Source organism: Solanum pennellii, chromosome 10 (assembly GCF_001406875.1).
Source record: "Solanum pennellii chromosome 10, SPENNV200".
In the NCBI taxonomy this organism is placed as follows: Eukaryota; Viridiplantae; Streptophyta; class Magnoliopsida; order Solanales; family Solanaceae; genus Solanum; species Solanum pennellii.
In genome coordinates this window covers 77,651,361-77,673,838 of record NC_028646.1, presented here as the reverse complement: position 1 = coordinate 77,673,838, position 22,478 = coordinate 77,651,361, and the positions used below count along the sequence as shown (strand labels likewise).

Below are 22,478 nucleotides of genomic sequence, written 5' to 3'. Positions count from 1 at the left end.
GGAGATTATCAGAATCAAAGATTTGATCAATATTAGGTGTAGCTATTTGGGTAATTTCAATCCCAAATGAAGGAGCATTCATATGTATTAGACAAAATGACGAAACAAGAAAAAACGAAGAAGAATATTGAAGAAGATATATAAAAATATCTACAGATTTGAAATTGGTTTATTAGAGAGAAATACCTCTTAAAATTTAAATTTTGATTAATGTGGTAACTGATTTGATTATTGAGTGAAAAGAGGGAGAGATGGAATCGTTTGAAAATTAAATTGCATTGAATTCGGTAACTGATTTGATTGTGGGGAAAGATTAGAGGCGAGATTATAGGGATGAGAAAGATGGACTTGAGTTCTTTCACAATAAAGTATCTGGAAGGAAAAAAATAGGAATTTTTGTATTTTTATAAAAGAGTAAGGATTAAACGAAAATACGTAAATATATGTAGTGTAGTTTAGTAATTTATCCAAAATTAATCGATATCACGTAAACTATTATTAGATAAATCATATATTATAAGCCAGGTTGATATATATATATATATATATATATATATATTGTCAATTCTAAAAATGGAAGAGAATTGAACTAAGAACTTTTTTGAATTATTACAAGGAACATGTATCAGACATAGAAAATGACCCTACCCCACCCCAACAACCCAAAAGAAGAAAATTAAACCACATATCCATATTTGCATTTACAAATCCTATAAATATGAAGCTTAGCTTCCCAAGTCCAAAACAAACTCAATACCAACTTCTCCAATGGCCCCAACTTGCAACCAAAACCAAATGCATAGCCAAAATGGTAACCAATTTCCACAAGAAGTAGTTGTTGTTGTGGTTCCATTTCCAGCACAAGGACACTTAAACCAACTTCTTCATTTTTCTCGTCTCATTTCGTCCTACAATATACCAGTTCATTACATTACCACCACAACTCATACTCGTCAGGTCAATTTTCGAGCTCATGGTTTTAAATCAACAAACAACATTCATTTTCACGAATTTCCAACCCCTATTTTCAACTCTCCTACACCTAATAACAACTCGAATCCATCAATCAAATTCCCTTCACATCTTCAACCTTCCTCTCAAATTTCCACCAACCTAAGAAACCCCGTTGCAAAGATTTTACATTCTCTCTCACATAAAGCGCGAAGGATTGTTATCATCCACGATTCCTTAATGGGGTCAGTTGTTCAAGATTATCGCGACATTCCAAATGCAGAAGCCTACACTTTCCATAGTGTTTCGGCTTTCACAATATTTTTGTACGTGTGGGAAAGCATGGGGAGGTCTTCTTCTATCGACGTTGACATGATAAAAGACCTCCCGTCGAATGATGGTTGCTTCACCCCCGAATTTACAAAATTTGTTCGATCCGAACATGAGTATAGTAAGTTTAATTCAGGCAAGATTTATAACACGTCAAGAGTCATAGAAGGTCCTTTTCTTGATTTACTATCTAAGGAACAAATCAATAAAGGCAAAAAACAGTGGGCTTTAGGCCCATTTAACCCTATTACAATCTCAGGGCCCACCCAACAAAGACATTATTCATTAACTTGGCTAGACAAACAAGTACCAAAGTCAGTTATTTTTGTGTCATTTGGAACCACAACTTCATTTTCTTATGAACAAATCAAGGAAATTGCAATAGGGTTGGAAAAAAGTCAACAAAAATTCATTTGGGTATTGAGAGACGCGGATAAAGAGAATGTTTTTTCACAAGATTTCACTAAAAAGATTGAACTGCCAAAAGGGTTTGAGGAGAGAGTGAAGGAAAGAGGGATAGTGGTAAGAGATTGGGCCCCACAACTAGAAATATTGGCCCATAATTCGACTGGCGGATTTTTGAGTCATTGTGGTTGGAATTCATGCATGGAGAGTATTTCAATGGGAGTTCCTTTAGCCGCATGGCCAATGCACTCGGATCAACCTAGGAACACGGTGTTGATAACGAAAATACTAGAAGTCGGGTTGGTTGTTAAGGATTGGGCTCGACGAGACGAGTTGGTAACGTTCGATAGAATCGAAAAGGTTGTGAGGATTTTAATGGCATCAAAAGAAGGAGAAGAAATGAGGAAAAGGGCAAAGAAGTTGAGTTTTGGTGTGAAGAATGCCGTGGGAGAAAATGGTGTCACAAAAAATGAGTTTGATGCTTTCATTGCCCATATTGCTAGAGCAATTTGATATCTTTCAATGTATTTTTATGATCAATATCGTATGCAGTATTTTTTATAAGCTTAATTGTATTATAAAAATTAATTATTAATAAATGAATATGTTATTATAATGCCATGCAATGTAATTCTTAAAATATATATATATACATATATATATTTGTAAATAAATGTATGCTGTTGTTTCAGTTTTATTTGTCTGAATTTGATAAGGCATGGAAGTATAAGAAAATAAAGAATGTTTTCGAATATTGTGATATTTATAGATGTAATAAAATATTTTTTAATTATGTGATTTGAATTAAATATATTATATGGAATATTTAGATTAAAGAGTTGTCAAATAATTAAAAATGAGACGATCAAACTAAAAAAATAAGAGAAATAAACTGAAACGATAAAATATTTTCGATGAAACAGTATCTCGTGATATGTCACGGGCTTCAATACACCATAAGCATATTTGCACGTGACGAGATCCAAACTAAACGGATCACTTGTCAGTGGGTTAACTTTAATTTGTTGTTAATAATGTAATTAATTAAGGCCAACAATATTTTAATTATTGGATAACTATTGAGAATTTTATATTTTTTTCCTTTCATTGATTTGAAATTTTAGATGCTTAAAATAATCTTGAATAAGCAAATTTTAAAATATAACAACGCTAAATTTTTAAATTTTAATCTAATACATAGATGTTTTTGTTAAACATATGTATATGTTGAGAAAGATGCGCTTTTAAAATTATATTAATCATACAAAGAAGTTGTATCTCTCTATCCTTTTCTCAAGAATATACTTATAGATTTTGATTTTGACAAAATTCAATAACTTAATTTTCTTAAGGCGAATCGTTTTTTTTTTTTGTATTTTAAAACTAATTTTAAAAATTTAAAATTTTAGGTTAGAGAATAATAATATTTCATATGATTAGACCCTTAAATTTGTATAAGCCAAAAGATAAAAAAAGGGCTGCTTTTAAAAGTTTTTTTATACACTTACAAAATTTGGTTTTGACATCTAACTAAAGAATACTTAAATTTCTAAAGATGTATGGTTTCTAATAATCCACTTTCCAAATTTAGCTTTGATACTTAAAATAGGTTTTATTAGCGATGATATAATTAACTCGTGAAAATATGATTCATCTAATTAGATTAAGCTTGATCTCAGTTCAATTTATTAGATACTCTATCTGTCCACTTTTAATTGTTATATTATGCTTTTTGAAAGTCAATTTAATTAATTTTCAATTAACTTTTACACTGATTATAAAAGTAGTACAATGAATTGAGTTGAATTTAAATAAATTAAACTAACTAAAGTTAATAAATGAATTGAATGGGTAATTAATTCATCCAAAGAGGTCGTAATTACTAAATAATGATTTTTTTTTTGTAAATTTCTTATAATTTTGTTTTTTTTTTCTTTACTATAACGGCATGTAATAAAGTCTCTTGTAAAAGAAATTGATTATATTTCTCATGAAGTTGGAAATATATATTTTAGTCTAAATTTTTTAAATATTCTAAATTTTGCAGGTTGAAATAAGTTAAATTGTCACATTTAAACTTGATCAATTTGACGGATGATACTTTAATGAGTTAGTTTTATCACCTTTAAAACATGCATTCTTTTTTAAGAAAAAGTCAAAATAAATTATTCCGCGCTCACTAAATTGGTGAACAAGAGAGAGAGCTTAGAAAATAGCAAAGCATCTATGAAACTTGACTTCATGTTTTTTAACATATTTAAAATTTGTATTCTTTGTTTTTTATTAAAGTAGTTATATATTTGATTATTATTAAGTTCAATGAGTCCCTCGTGTAAATTGAATTCTATGTTTAAATACTTTGTATGCTTTGGTTCATGAGTGGAATTTTGAGGATATGAATCTAGTCAAACATAAATAGTTTTGTTGACGCCATATAAAATGATGAAAAAATTTAAAAAATGTTATTTTTTGCAAGTTTTACGTTAGTTTTTCATTTATGAATTAAAATATATTTAGTTAAGTACGTAGATTGTGATAGTTCAATTAACTAGAAAAACATATCAATTGTGTTGTAGGGGTGCATATGTGAGCTGGGGTGGGCGGAAGGGGGATAAGAGGTTTAACGTCTTTTAATGAGTGGTAAATTCAGAATTTATAAGTATGATAGATTATTTTACTTTATACATGTGCTAATTTTTCCTCCAAACACAAATATATAAAATAAATTGTTCGCTGTCATCACATATCCATATAACCACATTGATCGATGCAACGATCAACTTGAAAATCTTCTCTAACATGTTGCAAGTGAAGGTGTCCAACCAAGACTCGACTATTATAGCTGATTCAAGATTTTCACTAAGGGTGTTTCGAAAAAAAAAACAATGCATGAAGTTTGAACTTAACAAGAATAAAACACGTTCTCGTAAAACACCCTAACAACCTTCTAGATCCGCCCCTGAAAGAGTGAAACAAACCTTGAGTAGTCAAAATTAGTTCTCCTTCCCATTGCAAAACATTTAAATGTCGTTTTAAATATTAATATTGACTCAAATTCAAGAACTAAAATACACCAGAAACAGAGAAAAATAACTACAATACAAACTTCACTTTCAAACAGTTTGAAAAAAAAAGTTACCTGTCAATTCATGTTTGTACAGCTAATGAAGACTACAACTATGTTGATTGCCTTTTCATACCATGACCATCACAAATTTTATTTTTTCATCATCCGCTATCTGAAGTCCACATTGAAGCCCCGACTAAATTCGGATCACACGCTACAGGACTCATTCGGGTGTGACGCTCTCAACATAATTTTCTCCATACTCAAGACTCGAACTTGAGACATTTGATTAAGGGTGGAACAGTTTTACCAATGCACCACAACCCATGTTGGTGGCCATCGCCATTTAACGATCATGGAGTTGTTTACATTAGAGGTCTTATCTTAGATTCATGTGTGGATTAACATCAATCTATCTGGTTTTTGCCCTAAACAGCTATGACCCATTTGTTTTCTAATGATGGTAACGACTAGTCAGTTTGCATGTATCCCGATTATTTCACTGGATACCTGCATAACTATGCCCTACAGAAAGATGTCTTTTCCGTGGTCCATTTTTTCGTCTCACAAAAAGGAGCCTCACACAACTAATGTCACATGGTAAAAAAATTCACCATGTAAACACCAATCAATTGGTACTTCACTTATAACAATATAAGTTTTAGAAGTTGACGAGGTGGATAGAAAGCTAATAAAGTTGTGAACAGACTGATGCAAAGGAGCTAAAAATGATAAAGAATCTAACAGCCAAGGGCTAAAAGTGTTTCTGGGCTCTGGCAAAGAGTAAAATACTGGCATACCTCATCTTAACAGATGGATCAGTTTTAAGCAAATTTCCCCAGCACGTACGTTAGCACTGAAGGCAAAAAAGACGAATCTGCTGTTTCATTAATAATGTATCGTGATTACACAACGATTAAGCATCAAACCACAAACTAAAAATTAATAATTGTACCATAGCTCTTCACAGGGCATGCCAAGATTTGTAACTGTTGCTCTAAAGGATCATGGAAGGATAGGGAGCTCAACTTTGTTGAATGAAAAAAAGTTCAAACGTCCATGCTCAACAAGACAGAATTTCAACGGAACACCATGAGAATGTCTCTCAAGATCTTCAATTTCTTCTTTGGAAGGTGGATACTCACTGCACAATAAAATACATCACTCATAAAATAGAGCTACTTTGATAGGTAATGTAGATCAACGAAGTCGGATAAAAGATTTGAGGAAATCAGATGGGCAAGAGCGAGGGATAAAGTGGAAAATTAAAGAAACTTCTTTTTTTTTCCAGAATACCATCCAATCCGACAATCCATCTTACTCTTAAACAATCAGCAATGTTCACCCATAGAATTGCTTAGCTAGTTATTTCAAGTTCCTATGATCAGCTAAATAATACTAGGAGGCGATTCAGAAATTTTAAGTAGGCACCTTAATATAATGAACACATTAACAAGGGTATCGTACCTAGCAAGACAAAGTACAAAACAGGGATCACCAGGAGCAGACTTTCTGAATCTGCTATTAGGAGGGTAAACGTCAAAGGCCAGTCTCAATCCACCAATCTGCATATTATTAATCATTTCAGAGATGAGAAAACTGTTTCTTGATTCTTCATCTCCACTTTGTGCAGGCTCAGGCGTGTCTTGGTTAACAACACAATTTACTTTTGACCTTCTTACTGACCAAGGAATACCATGACGCCTAACTATATAACCAAGAGATTTCAAGTGCTTATATGCTTCATAATATTCCAAGGAACATCCACTTTTTCCTTCTGCAACCTTGTTGTATACATGTTCCAGAGAAAGGGGTGTGTCATCTTTACTGAGGAGATGTAGAGCCCCAATTTCGGCAAGATATCTACATGAAAAAATTAGTATAATTTTTTGAACACTGGAAATTGCAGAAGATAAATCTCAAATGATACATAAATTTTTCACATTGTTCCTAATACAATAGATGTGTCAGATGGAAAAACTTACCTTTCTATACTTGTTATCTATCTCTTCATCTAACTTATCCATTTGGTTTTACACTACTTCTCTAATCAGAAAACGTGTCGAAGCAGTAGACAAGTATGTAACCAAAGTTCCCAAGCATAACCATCAGAGGGGTAACGAGACTATCACTTGGAGTATCAGAAATCTATACCAAAATCAGCCCTCAGAATCATCGATGAGAAAAAAATCATCAGAAAAATCTGCCAATTTCTTAACTGAACTATACAATGTTCACCTTTTGCAACCAGAAAAACAAGAGAAATAATACCTCTTTTTGAGGTCTTGTTAAGAAAAATAGATCTGAAATTTGACTTCTGACCAAATATGCTGAAAGTAACCGTTCTTATTTTCTCATGGCTTATTCTCAAATTATGCATGTACTCAAAGTCAGTAGTATTTAACTCTTCAACTACATGAGAATAACAAAAAGAGAATTTCCATCACCTACAAAATCTCTTCGATGAAGCAATATATCTTGCCATTACGAACTATCCCAGTAGTTGTCCACAATCCACCCTTCCTCTCCACGACCTCAGCCATTCCTAATGGATCAAGCCATCGTGATCTTGAGATATCTTTCCTGAAGAAAAAGATTACCGCCTATTCACATTGTTGTATCTTATTTATCAAAATTATTCTTAATAGTTAATCTATATCATGAAATGAAACCTGAACTGCAACTTGGGTATATCAGTGGATGCATATGCACAACAATGGTCATCATCGTCAGGATCCTCCCCGTAGCCTTCAGAATCACTAGTTTCTTCTGAAAAACTTGCCCACTTATCAGCTTCCATAGCTGGAATAAATAGCAAAAAAAATTTAGCACAAACTACAACCATCTTAGCAAGTAGAGACACTAACACTTGATTAATATAGGAGAAGCTAATTGTAAGTTCAATTCATTACAATGTGAGGAACTCCACTAATCTCATGAGTGGTAAGTAAAAGCTGTACCCGAAATGTGGTGCAGCTGATGATTGAGCATATACTCTAAACATATAAAAAGTTACTGTATTTACTTTAACAATAGATTGGGAAATTCAAAATGAAATATAAAATAAAGAGAAATTCAAAACAAGTTACACGCTCGTGACCCACAACAACTAATAGGGCCAACATTTTAGAACTACTATTTTGCTATTTAAATTTCTTTTAATCAAAATGAAGAACAGATAAGATATAACACAAATACTAAACTAAACTAATCATAAAGAGAATGAGAGCTTACAAACTAAACTAACAAGAATAATCAGAGAACAACAGATTGTAAAACTAAAAAACAATTTCATATAAACACTTACAATGTAACATGAAAAAAATTATATAAACTTCAAACACACAATTTCAAGCTTGGTTTCTTTATTCGTTTTTTTCTTTGAAATTTTGATTGATGAAATAACAAAAAATTGAATGCCTCAGAGATGTTTTCGGAATCTCATTTGTCTATGTTGCCACTGTTATTCCTTAAGCACTTCAAATTCAAATCATAAAAATAAAATTAGAGAAGTCCAAATATACAATATAAAAGAAATATTTGTTATTCAAATAGAGCTTATAGCATTCTTAATGGTTCTATTGATGGGAATTTGCAGCTACACTGCCTATTCCACTTGTTGCACGTAGTATTTATTTTTCTATCAGTTAGGAGCCGTTTCTTCATCCCTTTATATTTCCCAAGTACTATTCAGCTCTATAAAGAGAGACAAAAAAGTTACCTTTTTGTGGCATTGATTTGACAGAAGTTGGAGATAATTAGCAGTAGAAAGTGTTGAAGTGACTAGTGAGAGGATAGAGCAAAACAAGATTTCTTCGAAAGTGAGGCTTGCACTATGTATTTCTGGTTCTAAGAAACACATCGTACTGGGCCTCAGCCCAAAGGAAGACATTACTATCAAAGAAGTTACTACTTTCTTTGATGTGATAAAACTGGAAATAAAAAATCAGAAGAAACCATCTGCTGAGATAGTGAGAACTGAGAAGGTTGCCTAATTCTGCCATTTCTTAGATATCATTTAGGGTGTGTTTAGTACGAAGAAATATGTTATTTTCCTACTTATTGCAATAGGATCAAATAGGACATGTCCTTGAACCTAGGCATTAGGGGATTAATTAGTGCATAAAGATAGACATAACCTATTCATTGTGCTTAGCCAATTATTTCATGAAAACATCAGTGCATTCTTTTTGTTTCTCATCTCAGAGATATACAGGGCTTAGAATAAACTAAGTAGGCGAGTAGAAATTGAAAAATTTTTTGGTGCATATCGCTATTCCTGCGGGTTAGTAAGCCGGAAAAATTAATTATTCAAAGTAATTAAAGAATCCAACTGGAACGGTAGATAATATTTTCTCCAAATTCGTGCTCAAATCAGCTAGATTGGAAATAACGAACACTTATGTTTTTTTATGACCGTGGTTTGCCGACCAACTTCCTTACACCTCAACTAATTCCACGAGATAACTGCCACCTCTCACCTCCCACCAACAATAGGTATAAGGTAACTCTGGGTAGTATTATAGATGAGAAGTATCACCTAGTGTCATTTCCGAACCTGACAACTCATAGTTCTTAACCACTTCATTGACCCTCATGCTACACCCTTAGGGTGCAAATAACTAACATGTTTGAGCACAACTAATTGAGCTTTATAGCTTTATTTGCGAGTGTATTTTGCTACATTAATATCCAAGAACTCTTAACTCCCTATTTTCAAATCAGGGTATTTAGTAGCCTAATTCCTCCTAGATAGCCTAAATCCTTAAGAGTGTCCCCCTAGCCCTCAGGTTACTCACTTCATCAAATAAGCCTAACTTCGGCAAACAGTCGAACATTTGATGGGCATAAATTAACAAGTGCGATTTTCCCTACATACTAAAACGCTGTAAAGCTTTCACCTTTTTCCCAAATCTGTGAGAATAACAGTTCATAATCCAAATAGCAATCACCAATAATAGAACTAAACAAACAAATTTTTACACCAGTGAAACTACAATTATGCATTCAATTCACAGTGGCCGGCAAGGGATAATCAAGCAAAAATGAACTGACAAAACAGAGATGAGCCGATGAGAGAGACAATTCAGGATGTTACCTGTAGCTTGCCGGCGCCGGCGCCGGTCAGGTGAGCTCTTTTATAGCTTTTTGTTTGTAAAGGGTAAAAATGAAAGGAAAAAGGGTCAAAAATATCCTAAATTTAATTTATTGTTTAAATTTACATCGTTGTTAAAAAGAAGTTAATTTCATCCTTTTTGTTAATAATATCATCAAATTTTACTGCTGAATTTTTAAAAAAAACCCTATTTCTTATTTTGATCCAATAATTCAAACCCCATTTAAAATAATTTGTCCCCATTCTCCCACATCTCCTTTACCCATCGCTTGTAAGGAGGCATATCTTTTGACTTATTATTGTAAGAATGAGGATGGATTATTTTAAATAGAGTTGGGTTATTGGGTCAAAATAAGGAATAGATTTGTTTAAAAAAATTTGGATCAATTTGAGTCAATTCGTCTAACGGAAGTTAAATTTGGTGAAATTAGTACGAGAGGGATAAAATTAACTTCATTTTAACAGTGAGTGTAATTTAAACAATAAATTAAAGTTGAGGGTATTTTTAACCCTTTTTCCAAACTCAAACAAAATAAGTTAACTATCTAAAAATAAAATTAATTTGAAATTTGTTATAAACAATTTGTATTACAGTGAATGTCTAATTATGTGGAGTGATATGATTAGAAATCCTACTTGGGGACCAAGTTAGGTTTCCCTTATAAATAAACGGTTTTTTTTATTGTAAATAAGATTTGAGAAGATTTATGAATCCTGAATATACTTCAAAATGAATAAGAAGTCTTTTTTCTTCTCCCTACTTTATTCTTCTTCTAAATTCATATAGTTTCATAACACGTTATCAGCATGATTGTTTTATTCTTAAAGAATTATGAAGAAGACGAGAAAAGTGTAAAAGAGATCTTGCATAAGTTATGCAATAAGGTTCTTATATCTTCAAGGTATGATTTATCTTAATGTTATAATTATTTATGTAACAGATCTAGAGATATCATCTAAAGTAAGTATTTAAAGAGACTTGTCGACTTTCTATACGTTTAATTTTAACCGACTGGAAAGAGAATTCCTTAATTTATTTTAATAATTGAATAAGCACAAATTAGTGAAAGGTATGTTTTCAACCTTTATATGAGGTATGTGATCTATTAAGCTATATTTATTAACTACTAATGTTGATTATAATAAATCAATAATCTCAATTTTGTGTGTAATTATAATGTACCATCATATTAATGATCATCAAAGTGATAAAAATTACAATTAGTTTGAAGGCTTGATGTTCAGCCTCATTATGAGTAAGACGATAGATTTAAGTTTTATCGCACCAAAAGAATAAGACGATGAATTTATGTCCAATCGTACAAAGAGGGTAAGACATTGGGTTAAAGTCATGATGCACCATGATGATAAGATATTGGGTTTAATACCCATCGATTTATGACCTAAGACACTTTTATATGGATAAGACATTGAATTTGAGTTTTAATGCACTATATTGATGATATAATAATGACTACAGAAAAACTAATGTTTTTTTTATGAGAAGTCATGAAATTTATTAAATTTGCTCCATTACGTAAAGTGAATGTGGTAGTAATACATAATATGTCTGAAAGAAGACGGGTGATTTAATAATGCACATAAATATGGAATGAGGTACTAAAGCTATCATAATTTTGATATGCTCACATGTTTGTGTTCCATTCATCAAGAATGAGAACTTTTGATAAATGCTAAAAGTATAAATCTATTCTCTAAAGGGAATGAAATGTAAGCCACCATGCTAGGCATGAGAAAGATTGCGACCTTTGGTCAATGATGTGGTATCACCAAGAATATCTCTAAGAAGACATGTATTATAGAAAAGTTTCATATTTTATCTTCGGGCTTGTATTGGATAAGAATTAGTGCAACTGAGGCACATTCTATGGTAAATAAGAAGTTTACTAATCCAATACTTTCTTAGTTTGACACGATTGTCTGGAACATCGTTAGTCTATAATGTTTAGACGAATTATGGAAAGTTAAAATAGACATCCATGAAAGAATCTAAAAATTCTTTTAAATGGTGAATTTTCTTGTACTACTTGTTAGCAAGACAAGTTAATTGTGAGACCATCATAAACGAAAGTTGAGATTGAATCTCCTGCGTTCTAGGAACGTATAAAAATGTTTGTGGACTTATTCATCCACCTAGTGGAATGTTTAGATACTTAATGGTCCTAATAGATGTTTCTTCTAGATAGTCTCATGTGTGCATATTGTTATCTCGCAACTTGATGTTTGCAAAAGTATTGACATAAATAATACGATTACATACACAATTTTCTGATAATCAGATTAGTCTATTCAGTGATGGAATCACGACTCACCTTTAGAGGAGGTAGATTAATTTAGAAAAATAAATATGAAATTTACTCCACAGTACTAAAGTTGAAACTTTTTCATATAATAGTAATAAATAAGAAATTTACTATAGCAAAAGATAATGACATAGTAAATTATGAAGTTTACTAATACTAATAATTTTATTAGTTGGCATGAATATCTTGGTCATCCCAAAGATGTGTATATTGAATAATAGACATACATTGAAGAACTACAAAATTCTTCGAGAATTTTTTTTGTTGCTCCTTCTCATGTAAGTTGATTGGATCAACTAAAGTTGAGACTAAATCTCTAAATCCTAAAAAGTATAAAAGGTAAATATAGGCCCGTTGACCTATCATGTGATACGATAAAATGATGCATCTATAATATAATCACATGTGCGTTTGTTGTCAACTTGCAGTTTGACATTCGCAAAATTGTTTGTGCAAGATAATTGAGCTAAAAGCACAACTTTCAGAATGTGAAATCAAGATAATTCATCTTGATAATATTGATAAATATATAAGATGATGCGACATTAAATGTCTCACATAGTGAATCATTACTAATGAAAATAAAGTCTTATATGTTGTTCTGAAATATGATATTACATACAAACGTAATTGTATGAATCAAACCAATAAGTTATGATAAATTTTTCTGTTAATTGATTTATGGTCAGGGACCAAATAGTTTTCATCTGATAATTTTGATGTGCAATATATGATTAATGAAAATGCTATGATGCACAAAGATAGACTCTCCAAAAGATTGATATATATGTTAATTTGTCTAACATAGAGGGGAGATTAGAAGCAACACAAAAGTTGTAAATACTCCTATTGAATGTCTCTTAAGGATAGAGTCTACAACATGCATGAAGCATGATAGACTAATCGATTTTAAATAAAATAATCCTTGAAAAAAGGGGAGGGTCCAAGAATAAAAATGATCATAATAAGGAGATAATATGCTCTTGGAGAGCCTACAACATAACACTTTATGAAACCTCGTGAGAGGGGTAGCTACCTAAAAATAATGAAGTGATGAGATCTCAATAAGTTACGTCGTATTGAGAATCGATACAAAATGATATATCGTTGACGATATCTTTGATACAATAACGCGCAATATTGTAAAAGATTATGAGGATATGAATTCTACGTTTATTAAAGTATGCTGATGTAGAAATAATTATCAAGTAAAAAGTGGAGTGATGCATCTTGATAAGCGTAAAGCTTATTTGACTTGCAATCTAGGCACTAGAATATATCATACATTTAATATTGAATGTTATCACTTGACAAAATTAATATGAAAAGTCATGAAGAATTCAAAATCTAAAATATGTGCAAGTTTTTGGAGAACTTGTTTATAATCTTTATAAGGATTAAATCGATTCAAAATACATGAAGCATATACAAATATTGTTATGCAAGTTGATAACTAGAATTGAAACTCTTGAAGAGTTTTCAAAAGGCAATAGATTATTTGATTAAAGAAGTCAAAGTAAGGAACTTGGAGAAATCTTTGACCCTGAAAGGAAGATTCATAAAAGGATATAGAAGAAATCATATTTCGTCAAGATTTTTCTACACTCATGAGCTCCCAAGAATGGTGATATCAACATGCAAGAGGTCTGTTCAAGTAATATTATTGTTGATTTATTTATCAAGTCTCTACAAACTACAACTTTCAAGAAGATGGTGCACAAACTTGAAAAACGAAGATTCTAGTCACTGAATTGATGTTGTCATTAGGGGGAGTTAATACACGATGTACTCTTTTTTTCTCACAAGATTTTGTCCCACTGGATTTTCCTTGTAAGGATTTTAATGAGACATCCATAATGCGTATTATTAGATATGTATACTCTTTTTTCTTCACTAGATTTATTTCCCACTGGATTTTATCTAGTAAGGTTTTAACGAGGCACATAATCTATCGACATTCAAGGAGTGTTATAAACAATTTGTATTATAGTGACTGTTTAATTATGTGGAGTCCTTCTAGGATATGGTTAGAAATCCTACTTTAGGACCAAGTTAGGTTTCCGCTATAAATAAAGAGTTTTCCTTCATTGTAAATAAGATTAGAGAAGATCTATTAATCCTGAATATACATCATAATGAAATAAAAAGTCTTTTCTCTTCTCCCTACTTTATTCTTTTTCTAAATTCATATAGTTTCACAACAAAATTTACTTAATTTCATTTTTTTACTTAACATATTTAACTTGATAAAATTAAAAACATTTGATATATAGGTAGCTTAAGCTAAAAAAAATTGTTTTCTCAACTTAATTTTTAAAATTTCTTATTAAGATAGATTCATACTATAATAAATTAAATTGGGAAGAGTAATTATTAAGAAAAATATTTATTGGGGATTATTCCAAGAAATTCACTTAAATATCAAATTATTTAATGGATCCTTATGTAAGGTGGGTGGAACGTATATCAATAATTAATCACGACATTATAATAATAAAGTAATAAGATGTGAAAAAACGTGTTCATTTATTTAATTTAAACTAATTAAGTTTAAATAAATTGGTGTACTAATGTGTGAACATACAAAGAACATATGACAATTGAAAAAAGATAAATTGATGATAATTTGACTATCCCATTAAATATCACATAAACAATAATAATAATAATAATAATCATATTAGTGTTAATTTCCTCGTGCATTATTATGTTACTATTTTTTTAAATTTTATTGCTCGTTTTGTTTATTTTTATTTATTTACTATATTAAAAATATATTGTTTATTGATTTTTTCGTATAAGATCTAATAATATTTCATAATTTCATACGTTTTTCTGTTTTGATTTGGTTATTCTATTTTAACTTGACATGAAATTAAGAAAGTAGAGATTTTTTTTTATATTTTAAAATTTTAAATTAAAAATATGTTAATCGTATTAAAATATTCTTTAATCTTATAATTTTAAATTATATGATGTGAAAATGAAAATTATAAATTGCTTTAAAAAAAATACTATTTTTGAAATAATAAAAAAATTAGACAAATAAATTAATGCGAAATATATTTATTTCATAAAAATTATTAGTCCCTTTCTCTTTGCTGGATAATCTTTATCCGCAAGCGCGACAGTTGGATGTGTAGGGCCGTGTTTTAACAGCTTTTAATTTGTTAAAAATTAGTTCGAATATAATTAATATTATATTTAGTCAATTATTTGAAATATTTGAAAATAATATTTGTTAAAAGGATCATTTACTTTTGATATAAATTTGAATCACAAGATATTTTCTTCGACTTTTAATTTCTATAAGTAACCCTAAGTTTATATAAGATAATTCAAAGTCTCGAATATTCAAATTCAAATAATTTTTAGTTTTTCAAATGTAATATCTCTAAAATTTTATACAAAAAAATATCGATAGTTCATTTTATTCGATGTTTATATTAACTATAAAGTTTATACTAATCATTTTCCCGCTCTTCATATACCCAACTACCCTAGTATGGCCCCCATGAAATAGAATATGACATAATTATGCAGCTGGCTAGTGGAAACTATTTTAAATTTAATGGATGAAATAATAAGAATAGAATAATAACAACAATTTTTAAATTAAATGATTAAATTAGCTATTTCATATAAAGCGGTACAATTAATTTCACGAGATATCGTATGCCTTTATTTATTCCATCGAAAATATTAAAGAATAGTTAGTACTAATTTAATAACGGATCGAGGTTAACCTTTAATAAAATATTATTTTCTTTTTTCAATTTGCTTTATTTTATTATAAATAAATTAATGTGTACTTTTACTGTACTGTACTTTTTATAAATTCTTTTTTTCACATCTTGGATCTTTTATTGGATTTTGTCATTATTTGGTTTGTTTTATGTTTTTCATAAAAGCTCATGTGATTATGCCCCATCTGTACCGCTACACTGTCACTCAACAGATTAACAATAAATTAACTTCTTTTTTCCCCAAGGAAGATGAAAAAGAGAATAATATTAGTAATTTGAATTTTATGAGTTTGAAATTTTAACTCGTTTGAGTTAGTGTTTTTCGATATAAAATATAAAGTTTGAACTAGAGTTATTTAGTTCGGCTAGATTCGTACTTTGTCAGCTCTGCATCAAACTCAACTATGTTTCTTCATCCAACTGCTTCTCAAGATGTAAACAGGGCGAGTGTGAGTTTTTCATTATTTCGTAACATATAGTATGATTTTTGTATTTTGTTTTTTTGCATAACTTGATTTTATTTTATTTTTGTCTAGACTGAATTGCTGTTTTTACAATGATTTAGTTTATATAACTTTTGGCTTGAGCTGTATGTCAGTATGTGTATATATAATATCATGTTTATATTGAATCTACTCATTCTTGAACTTTTAGCCTTTGATAATACTATGTGGACGTTTATACGATCTATGTGGACGTTTGATCATGTTTTATTGTGAAATTTGAAAAAAATATACTCACTTCGTTTAAAAAAGGATGACCTAGTTTGACTTGGAATGGAGTTTAAGAAAAGAAAGAAAATTATTTAATCTTGTTTGTTCTGCATTAAAGTTATGTCAAATGTACCAAAATGCCCTTTAATCTTGTGGTCTTAGATATGCCACGCGGAAAGTTAAAGTTTAAAATGTTGCAAAAAAAGGAAAGGGCTCATTCTTTTTGAAACAGACTAAAGAGCAAATAGGTTCATTCTTTTAGAAACGGAGGGAATATATAGTTTTTGTTTTCAAAGTGAAATTGATATTTGTGGAGTTGTGTTGGACCATGAATAGAGATTAGAGTTGTTTTTGACTATTTGTGAGTACTTTGGAGTGAAAAAAGTGAAAATTTTGTTGTTTTTCAAATTCTTGAAAAATTTGGAATTTAACTTCAAGTTGAGTTTGAGTTCCGGAATTTTTTGGCCAAATGTGTTTAATTCTCTGCTTTGTTCATGTCATTTCTATTTTTCTCCAGTTGAGCCTCCAGAAGTGTTAAGGGAAATGGTATCATGGAGGCTGAACTGGAAAAACTCGCATTGATTGTTAGTTCATATGATATCGAAACCTTAAGGAAAGTTGGAGGAGTTGAAGGTGTCGCGAGTTGGCTGAGTGTCTCATTGAATGTAGGAGTCAAAACAAGTGATGTATCTTACAGACAAAATGTATATGGATCGAACAAGTACACCGAGAAGGCTTTTAAGAGATTTTGGACTTTCCNCCCGACCCATCTTTCAAAATACCCAACCCATCCAAATAAAATATCCATTACCCATTTCTTTTTTAAAAAAACCCTAAACATTTCCTCCAACATCATCAGTTCTTGGAGCTCTCTTGGAGTTCATCCTCTTCATCAGATTTGTTAAGTTTTCTGGGAGGCTTTGCAGGATATCACTCTCATTATCCTCATGGTTTGTGCTGTTGTCTCCATTAGTGTGGGATTTGCCACGGAAGGCTGGCCAAAAGGAACGTACGATGGACTAGGTGTTCTGCTTAGTATATTATTGGTAGTCGTTGTTACTGCAATTAGTGATTATAGGCAGTCGTTGCAGTTCAGGGATTTGGATAAGGAGAAGAAAAAGATACTTATCCAGGTCACAAGAGATGGATCCAGGCAAAAGGTTCCGATTTATGACTTGGTGGTTGGTGATGTAGTTCATTTATCTATCGGTGATCTGGTTCCTGCAGATGGAATATTCATATCCGGATACAGCTTGTTAATTGATCAATCAAGCATGTCTGGTGAGAGTGCGCCAATAAGCATATATGAAGGAAGACCTTTTCTTCTATCGGGAACCAAAGTGCAAGATGGTTCAGCTAAGATGTTAATAACAACTGTTGGAATGAAAACTGAATGGGGTAAGCTGATGGAGAGATTAGCAAATGGCGTAGAAGACGAGACACCTCTGCAAGTTAAGTTGAGTGGTGTTGCTACCATTATTGGAAAGATCGGATTGGCATTTGCTCTGCTGACGTTTATGGTGTTGACTGTTAGATTTCTGGTGGAGAAAGTACTTCACTATGAGCTCATGAAATGGTCTTCTGGTGATGCAATGACTCTTCTGAATTACTTTGTGACAGCAGTAACTATAATTGTTGTTGCGGTTCCAGAAGGACTGCCTCTGGCAGTGACATTGAGTCTTGCGTTTGCAATGAAAAAGCTAATGGATAACAAGGCATTGGTGAGACATCTTTCCGCATGTGAGACGATGGGATCAGCTACTTGCATCTGCACAGATAAGACAGGAACACTAACAACAAACCGAATGGTAGTTAACAAGATATGGATTTGTGAAAAAACGAAAAAGGTAGAGACTGATGCAGGTGGGGATGCAGTAACTTTGAATATACGTGAAAATGAAATGACATTGCTTCTGCAGGCAATATTTCACAATACGGTAGCAGAGGTTGTTAAGGACAAGGGCGGAAAGAAATCTATTCTTGGAACACCAACAGAATCAGCAATATTAGAATATGGATTGCTTCTTGGTGGTGATATTGACAAGCAAAGAAGGGGCTGTAAACTGCTGAAGGTTGAGCCTTTCAATTCGGAAAAGAAAAAGATGTCTGTGCTTATTGCTCTCCCAGATGGAAACAACCGAGCTTTCTGCAAGGGTGCAGCCGAGCTAATCTTTAAAATGTGTGACAGGTTTATTGATCTTAATGGTGAAATTGTTCATTTGACAGATAACCGAACAAGAAATATTATGGATGTCATTAATGACTTCACTGGTGAAGCCTTGCGTACCCTTTGCTTGGCTTACAAAGACATTGAGGATGGTTATGAAAATGATAGTATTCCTGATAGTGGCTACACATTGGTTGCTGTGGTCGGGATTAAAGATCCAGTTCGCCCTGGAGTTAAAAATGCAGTAAAAACTTGTTTAGCTGCTGGAATTACTGTGCGAATGGTCACTGGTGACAATATTAAGACAGCCAAAGCCATTGCTAAAGAATGCGGGATACTAACTGCTGATGGTTTGGCTATTGAAGGTCCAGAATTTCGCAACAAAACTCCTGATGAAATGAGGCATATAATTCCTAGAATTCAGGTATACTCTTGATTGTTTTATCTCACTCTTGCAGATTCGTGTGGTGTAAATGAATGGTTCCTGAAATGCTCGAATCTTGAATGTAGGTGATCGCTCGAGCATCACCAATGGACAAGCTTGTGTTGGTAAATAATCTAAAAGGTATGTTTAATGAGATTGTTGCAGTTACTGGTGATGGCACAAATGATGCTCCTGCTCTCAACGAGGCGGATATTGGATTTGCTATGGGTATAGCAGGCACAGAGGTTTGTAAATTGCTCCTGTCATACGTTAATTTACCATTTCTTGTATTAAACCTTCCAAATGAAGCTGTTCTTGACATCTCTTTTCTTGAATACATTATCAGGTTGCTAAAGAAAGTGCTGATATTATAGTGCTCGATGACAACTTTAGCACAATCGTGAATGTGGCTAAATGGGGTCGTTCTGTATACATAAATATTCAAAAGTTTGTGCAGTTCCAGCTGACAGTCTGTGTTGTGGCTCTGATAATCAATTTTATCTCCGCATGCATTTCAGGTATTCAATGTTCTATACGACTTCTTCATTCATTTTTCTGTAAGTGATCAGTGTATTCCATTGAAAAAATGTGAGAACAAGTTTCTGAATTGATAACTGATATTTACCTGTTGCAATAACATAACAGGATCTGCTCCTTTTACCGCGGTTCAGCTGCTGTGGGTGAACCTTATTATGGACACTTTAGGTGCAATTGCCTTGGCTACGGAACCACCACATGAAGAACTAATGAACAGACCTCCTGTTGGAAGGGAAGTGAGTTTGATTTCCAAGACGATGTGGAGAAATATAATCGGACAAAGTATCTTCCAACTAGCTATACTTTTAGTTTTCAACTTCACTGGAAAGCAGATTCTGAGGCTCGAAGGTTCAGATGCTACCATAGTTCTCAATACTTTCATTTTCAACACATTCGTTTTCTGTCAGGTACTTGCTGTAAACTTTGGTGCAGTATACGGATGGAAAATGAACGAACATTTTCCTTGTTATGGATTCATATGTGTAACATTGTCACTGAGATATTTTCCGCGGTTTGATACAGGTTTTCAATGAAATAAACAGTCGTGACATGGAGAAGATAAATGTGTTCCGTGGCATTTTTGGAAGCTGGATATTCGTAGGTGTCATAACTTCCACTGTCGTTTTCCAAGTTATCATAGTTGAGTTCTTAGGGACGTTGGCAAGCACTACACCGCTCAGCTGGAAACTATGGCTACTCAGTGTCTTAATTGGTGCTGCAAGCTTGATAGTTGCAGTAATATTGAAGTTGATACCTGTTGAACACAAGAATAAGCATCATGATGGTTATAATCTACTACCAAATGGTCCAGAACTTGTCTAAGAGAAAGGAAGATCAAACCAACGCGATATGGAATGGCTCGTTTTCCTATTCAAAGATCAGCACCCTGGCTCTGTGTTTTCACATCGAGAAGTCAAAGGGACATATGTATGGTTTAATTGGTCAAGGTTCGAGTTCGGTGAGAAAAGGAAAAGAAACAACCAAATGCAAAGAAAATACAAGCTGAAGACTTTAAAAAAAAGCTCATTGTACACCATTCAAGCAATGGAAAGGTTTTTTGTTTGAAATTTTTACTCAATTTTTTGTAGTTGTGAACCTACATTTTGAGATATAGGAATCTTTTTAAATAGAAAGAAAAAAAAAGGTTTCTTTATATTTGTGAAGACAAAAGTTAGAGATTTCGTAATTCAATTACTTAATCGATCATTGAATCACAATCATGAGATCATTTGTTTAATTTTTGTTAACTCTTTTCGAAAATCAAATTTTATCTCTTTAAGAAGTATATAACACTAGTTAGGAGACTCATTTCAAATTTTGATTTAAAATCTACACAAAAATTCAACTTCAGTTATAAATTCTAAAAGAAAAACTATATTTAATTTCAAATTGAAGATTCGTCATTGTAAATTTTGGAAAATAAACCAATGAAATATGATTTATTTATTTGTAGATGGTGTCTGAATAGCTTTCGCGCAACTGGACTAATAATATCATATATTATTATAAGTGGGAAGCTCTTAACCTCAAAGTTGAATTAGCATTTTACCCTTCACTTAAATATTTTTTCTATTTTTTAAAATATAAAAGTATTTTTAATAAATTTAGATAATAAACTTTAAAGTAATAAAGATATAATGAAAGATAAATAGTCATTCAAACAAATGAAGTTCAAATATTTCAAAACATCTCTTATTTAATTTTAAGTTAAAGAATTTGAAGAGTTCCATTGATAAAATTATATACATGATTTTTCCAACAAAATACATTATTTTGATGTCTTCTCATGCCAATAGCATGTGAATTGATTTATCTCACAAAATTATTCTTCAAATTTTTCATGTTTCCTTTGATCAATAAATTTAGACATATATGTATACAGATAGAACTAATATTACATGTTTTGTTTCATTTTTTTCATCGAAAATTTATGTTTTTAACGCAACAGGTGATAAATAATTCTCGAGAGTTTTTCATTTGGACAAAAAGTCTGCTCAACATTCATGAGGTAAAACAAACCTACTTGTGTAAGAAAGAATATGTATGTTATTTCGTTAATTTATTGACGGTAAATTCTTGGAGAATATAGTATCTGAATTAGAATTTAATCATTTCAGTGCATTCGATGCATTCTTCAAGAAGGTTAAAAGCGTCATGGACATTTATTTGTTGTTTTGTAAGTATTATTTTTCATTTCAATGTTGCATATTTTTACTTAGTTCATTGTTTGTTACATTCAATTTTTCGATTGAAGGAAGGTAAATTGACTACTTTTTCTTGAATAATGGCAATGAAAAAGAAAATAAATAAAAAATTTCATTTACATGTCTGATGTACAAATCTTCTTTTAAAGATTATGTTTGTTATAACAAGTTGATTATCATGTAGTGAACACTCTAGGTTATTGGATAAGAGAATTGAATAATTTATGTAATTAGTTTGTTCTCATAATTAAATCTACAAAAATTAGCATGCATTATATTTAATGTGCTTTTTTAGAATTTATAAATGATTTACTACTTATATGAAAATAAAATCATGGTGTGATTTCATATTTGTAAATAAATACCTATAATAACGAAAGACGAGGAAGCGTTGAAGAAGAAAAACGATATTGCTAAATATTTTTATATTCTGCAACTTTATGTTTTTATTGATTAAATTTAGAACTTATTATTTCATTTATTCTATCTAGAAA

At 31.4% G+C, this 22,478-nt stretch overlaps 3 protein-coding genes across 9 annotated transcripts; 2 read left to right on the top strand and 1 right to left on the bottom strand.

Moving 5' to 3' along the window:
• The first annotated feature begins 210 nt into the window (after nucleotides 1-210).
• On the top strand, nucleotides 211-2,345 carry LOC107001795 (zeatin O-glucosyltransferase-like). Its single transcript, XM_015199762.2, has 3 exons — nucleotides 211-215; nucleotides 320-368; nucleotides 730-2,345. The coding sequence occupies exons 1-3, from the start codon at nucleotides 211-213 to the stop codon at nucleotides 2,197-2,199; spliced, it is 1,524 nt and encodes a 507-aa protein (XP_015055248.2). The 3' UTR covers nucleotides 2,200-2,345.
• A 2,056-nt stretch (nucleotides 2,346-4,401) lies between these two features.
• LOC107002559 (tRNA-splicing endonuclease subunit Sen54-like) lies at nucleotides 4,402-9,887 on the bottom strand. Of its 7 annotated transcripts, none has more exons than XR_003574628.1 (6): nucleotides 7,426-7,553; nucleotides 7,205-7,336; nucleotides 6,221-6,616; nucleotides 5,709-5,897; nucleotides 5,554-5,633; nucleotides 4,402-4,645 (listed from the first exon to the last, which is right to left on the bottom strand). XR_003574628.1 is itself a non-coding variant. In XM_015200622.2 (5 exons), the coding sequence occupies exons 2-5, from the start codon at nucleotides 7,551-7,553 to the stop codon at nucleotides 5,759-5,761; spliced, it is 795 nt and encodes a 264-aa protein (XP_015056108.1). In that variant the 5' UTR covers nucleotides 7,554-7,555; nucleotides 9,852-9,887; the 3' UTR covers nucleotides 5,572-5,758. The 7 variants fall into 7 exon arrangements, 1 of the variants encoding a protein (XP_015056108.1); XR_003574627.1 differs by having other exon boundaries at nucleotides 5,554-5,630; XR_003574629.1 differs by having other exon boundaries at nucleotides 5,554-5,609.
• A 6,216-nt stretch (nucleotides 9,888-16,103) lies between these two features.
• On the top strand, nucleotides 16,104-20,945 carry LOC107002558 (putative calcium-transporting ATPase 11, plasma membrane-type). The gene is made up of 7 exons (XM_015200620.2): nucleotides 16,104-16,388; nucleotides 17,170-17,411; nucleotides 17,562-19,243; nucleotides 19,330-19,488; nucleotides 19,590-19,761; nucleotides 19,889-20,187; nucleotides 20,303-20,945. Exons 2-7 carry the CDS (start codon nucleotides 17,204-17,206, stop codon nucleotides 20,600-20,602), a joined length of 2,820 nt encoding a protein of 939 aa, XP_015056106.1. The 5' UTR covers nucleotides 16,104-16,388; nucleotides 17,170-17,203; the 3' UTR covers nucleotides 20,603-20,945.
• The last annotated feature ends 1,533 nt before the right edge of the window (nucleotides 20,946-22,478 follow it).

What these genes read in the sequence shown, in the direction of transcription:
- LOC107002558 (XM_015200620.2), top strand. Translation starts at nt 17,204, where the DNA reads ATGGAGGCTGAACTGGAAAAACTCGCATTGATTGTTAGTTCATATGAT. An exon ending in TGGGTATAGCAGGCACAGAG is followed by an intron (nt 19,489 to 19,589) that starts GTTTGTAAATTG and finishes ATACATTATCAG; the next exon opens with GTTGCTAAAGAAAGTGCTGA. An exon ending in ACACATTCGTTTTCTGTCAG is followed by an intron (nt 20,188 to 20,302) that starts GTACTTGCTGTA and finishes GGTTTGATACAG; the next exon opens with GTTTTCAATGAAATAAACAG.
- LOC107001795 (XM_015199762.2), top strand. An exon ending in TTGAGTTCTTTCACAATAAA is followed by an intron (nt 369 to 729) that starts GTATCTGGAAGG and finishes TATGAAGCTTAG; the next exon opens with CTTCCCAAGTCCAAAACAAA.
- LOC107002559 (XM_015200622.2), bottom strand. Translation starts at nt 7,553, where the DNA reads ATGGAAGCTGATAAGTGGGCAAGTTTTTCAGAAGAAACTAGTGATTCT. An exon ending in TGCTTCATCGAAGAGATTTT is followed by an intron (nt 6,617 to 7,204) that starts GTAGGTGATGGA and finishes TTTTTCATGTAG; the next exon opens with ATATCTTGCCGAAATTGGGG. An exon ending in TTTGTACTTTGTCTTGCTAG is followed by an intron (nt 5,898 to 6,220) that starts GTACGATACCCT and finishes TTTATTGTGCAG; the next exon opens with TGAGTATCCACCTTCCAAAG.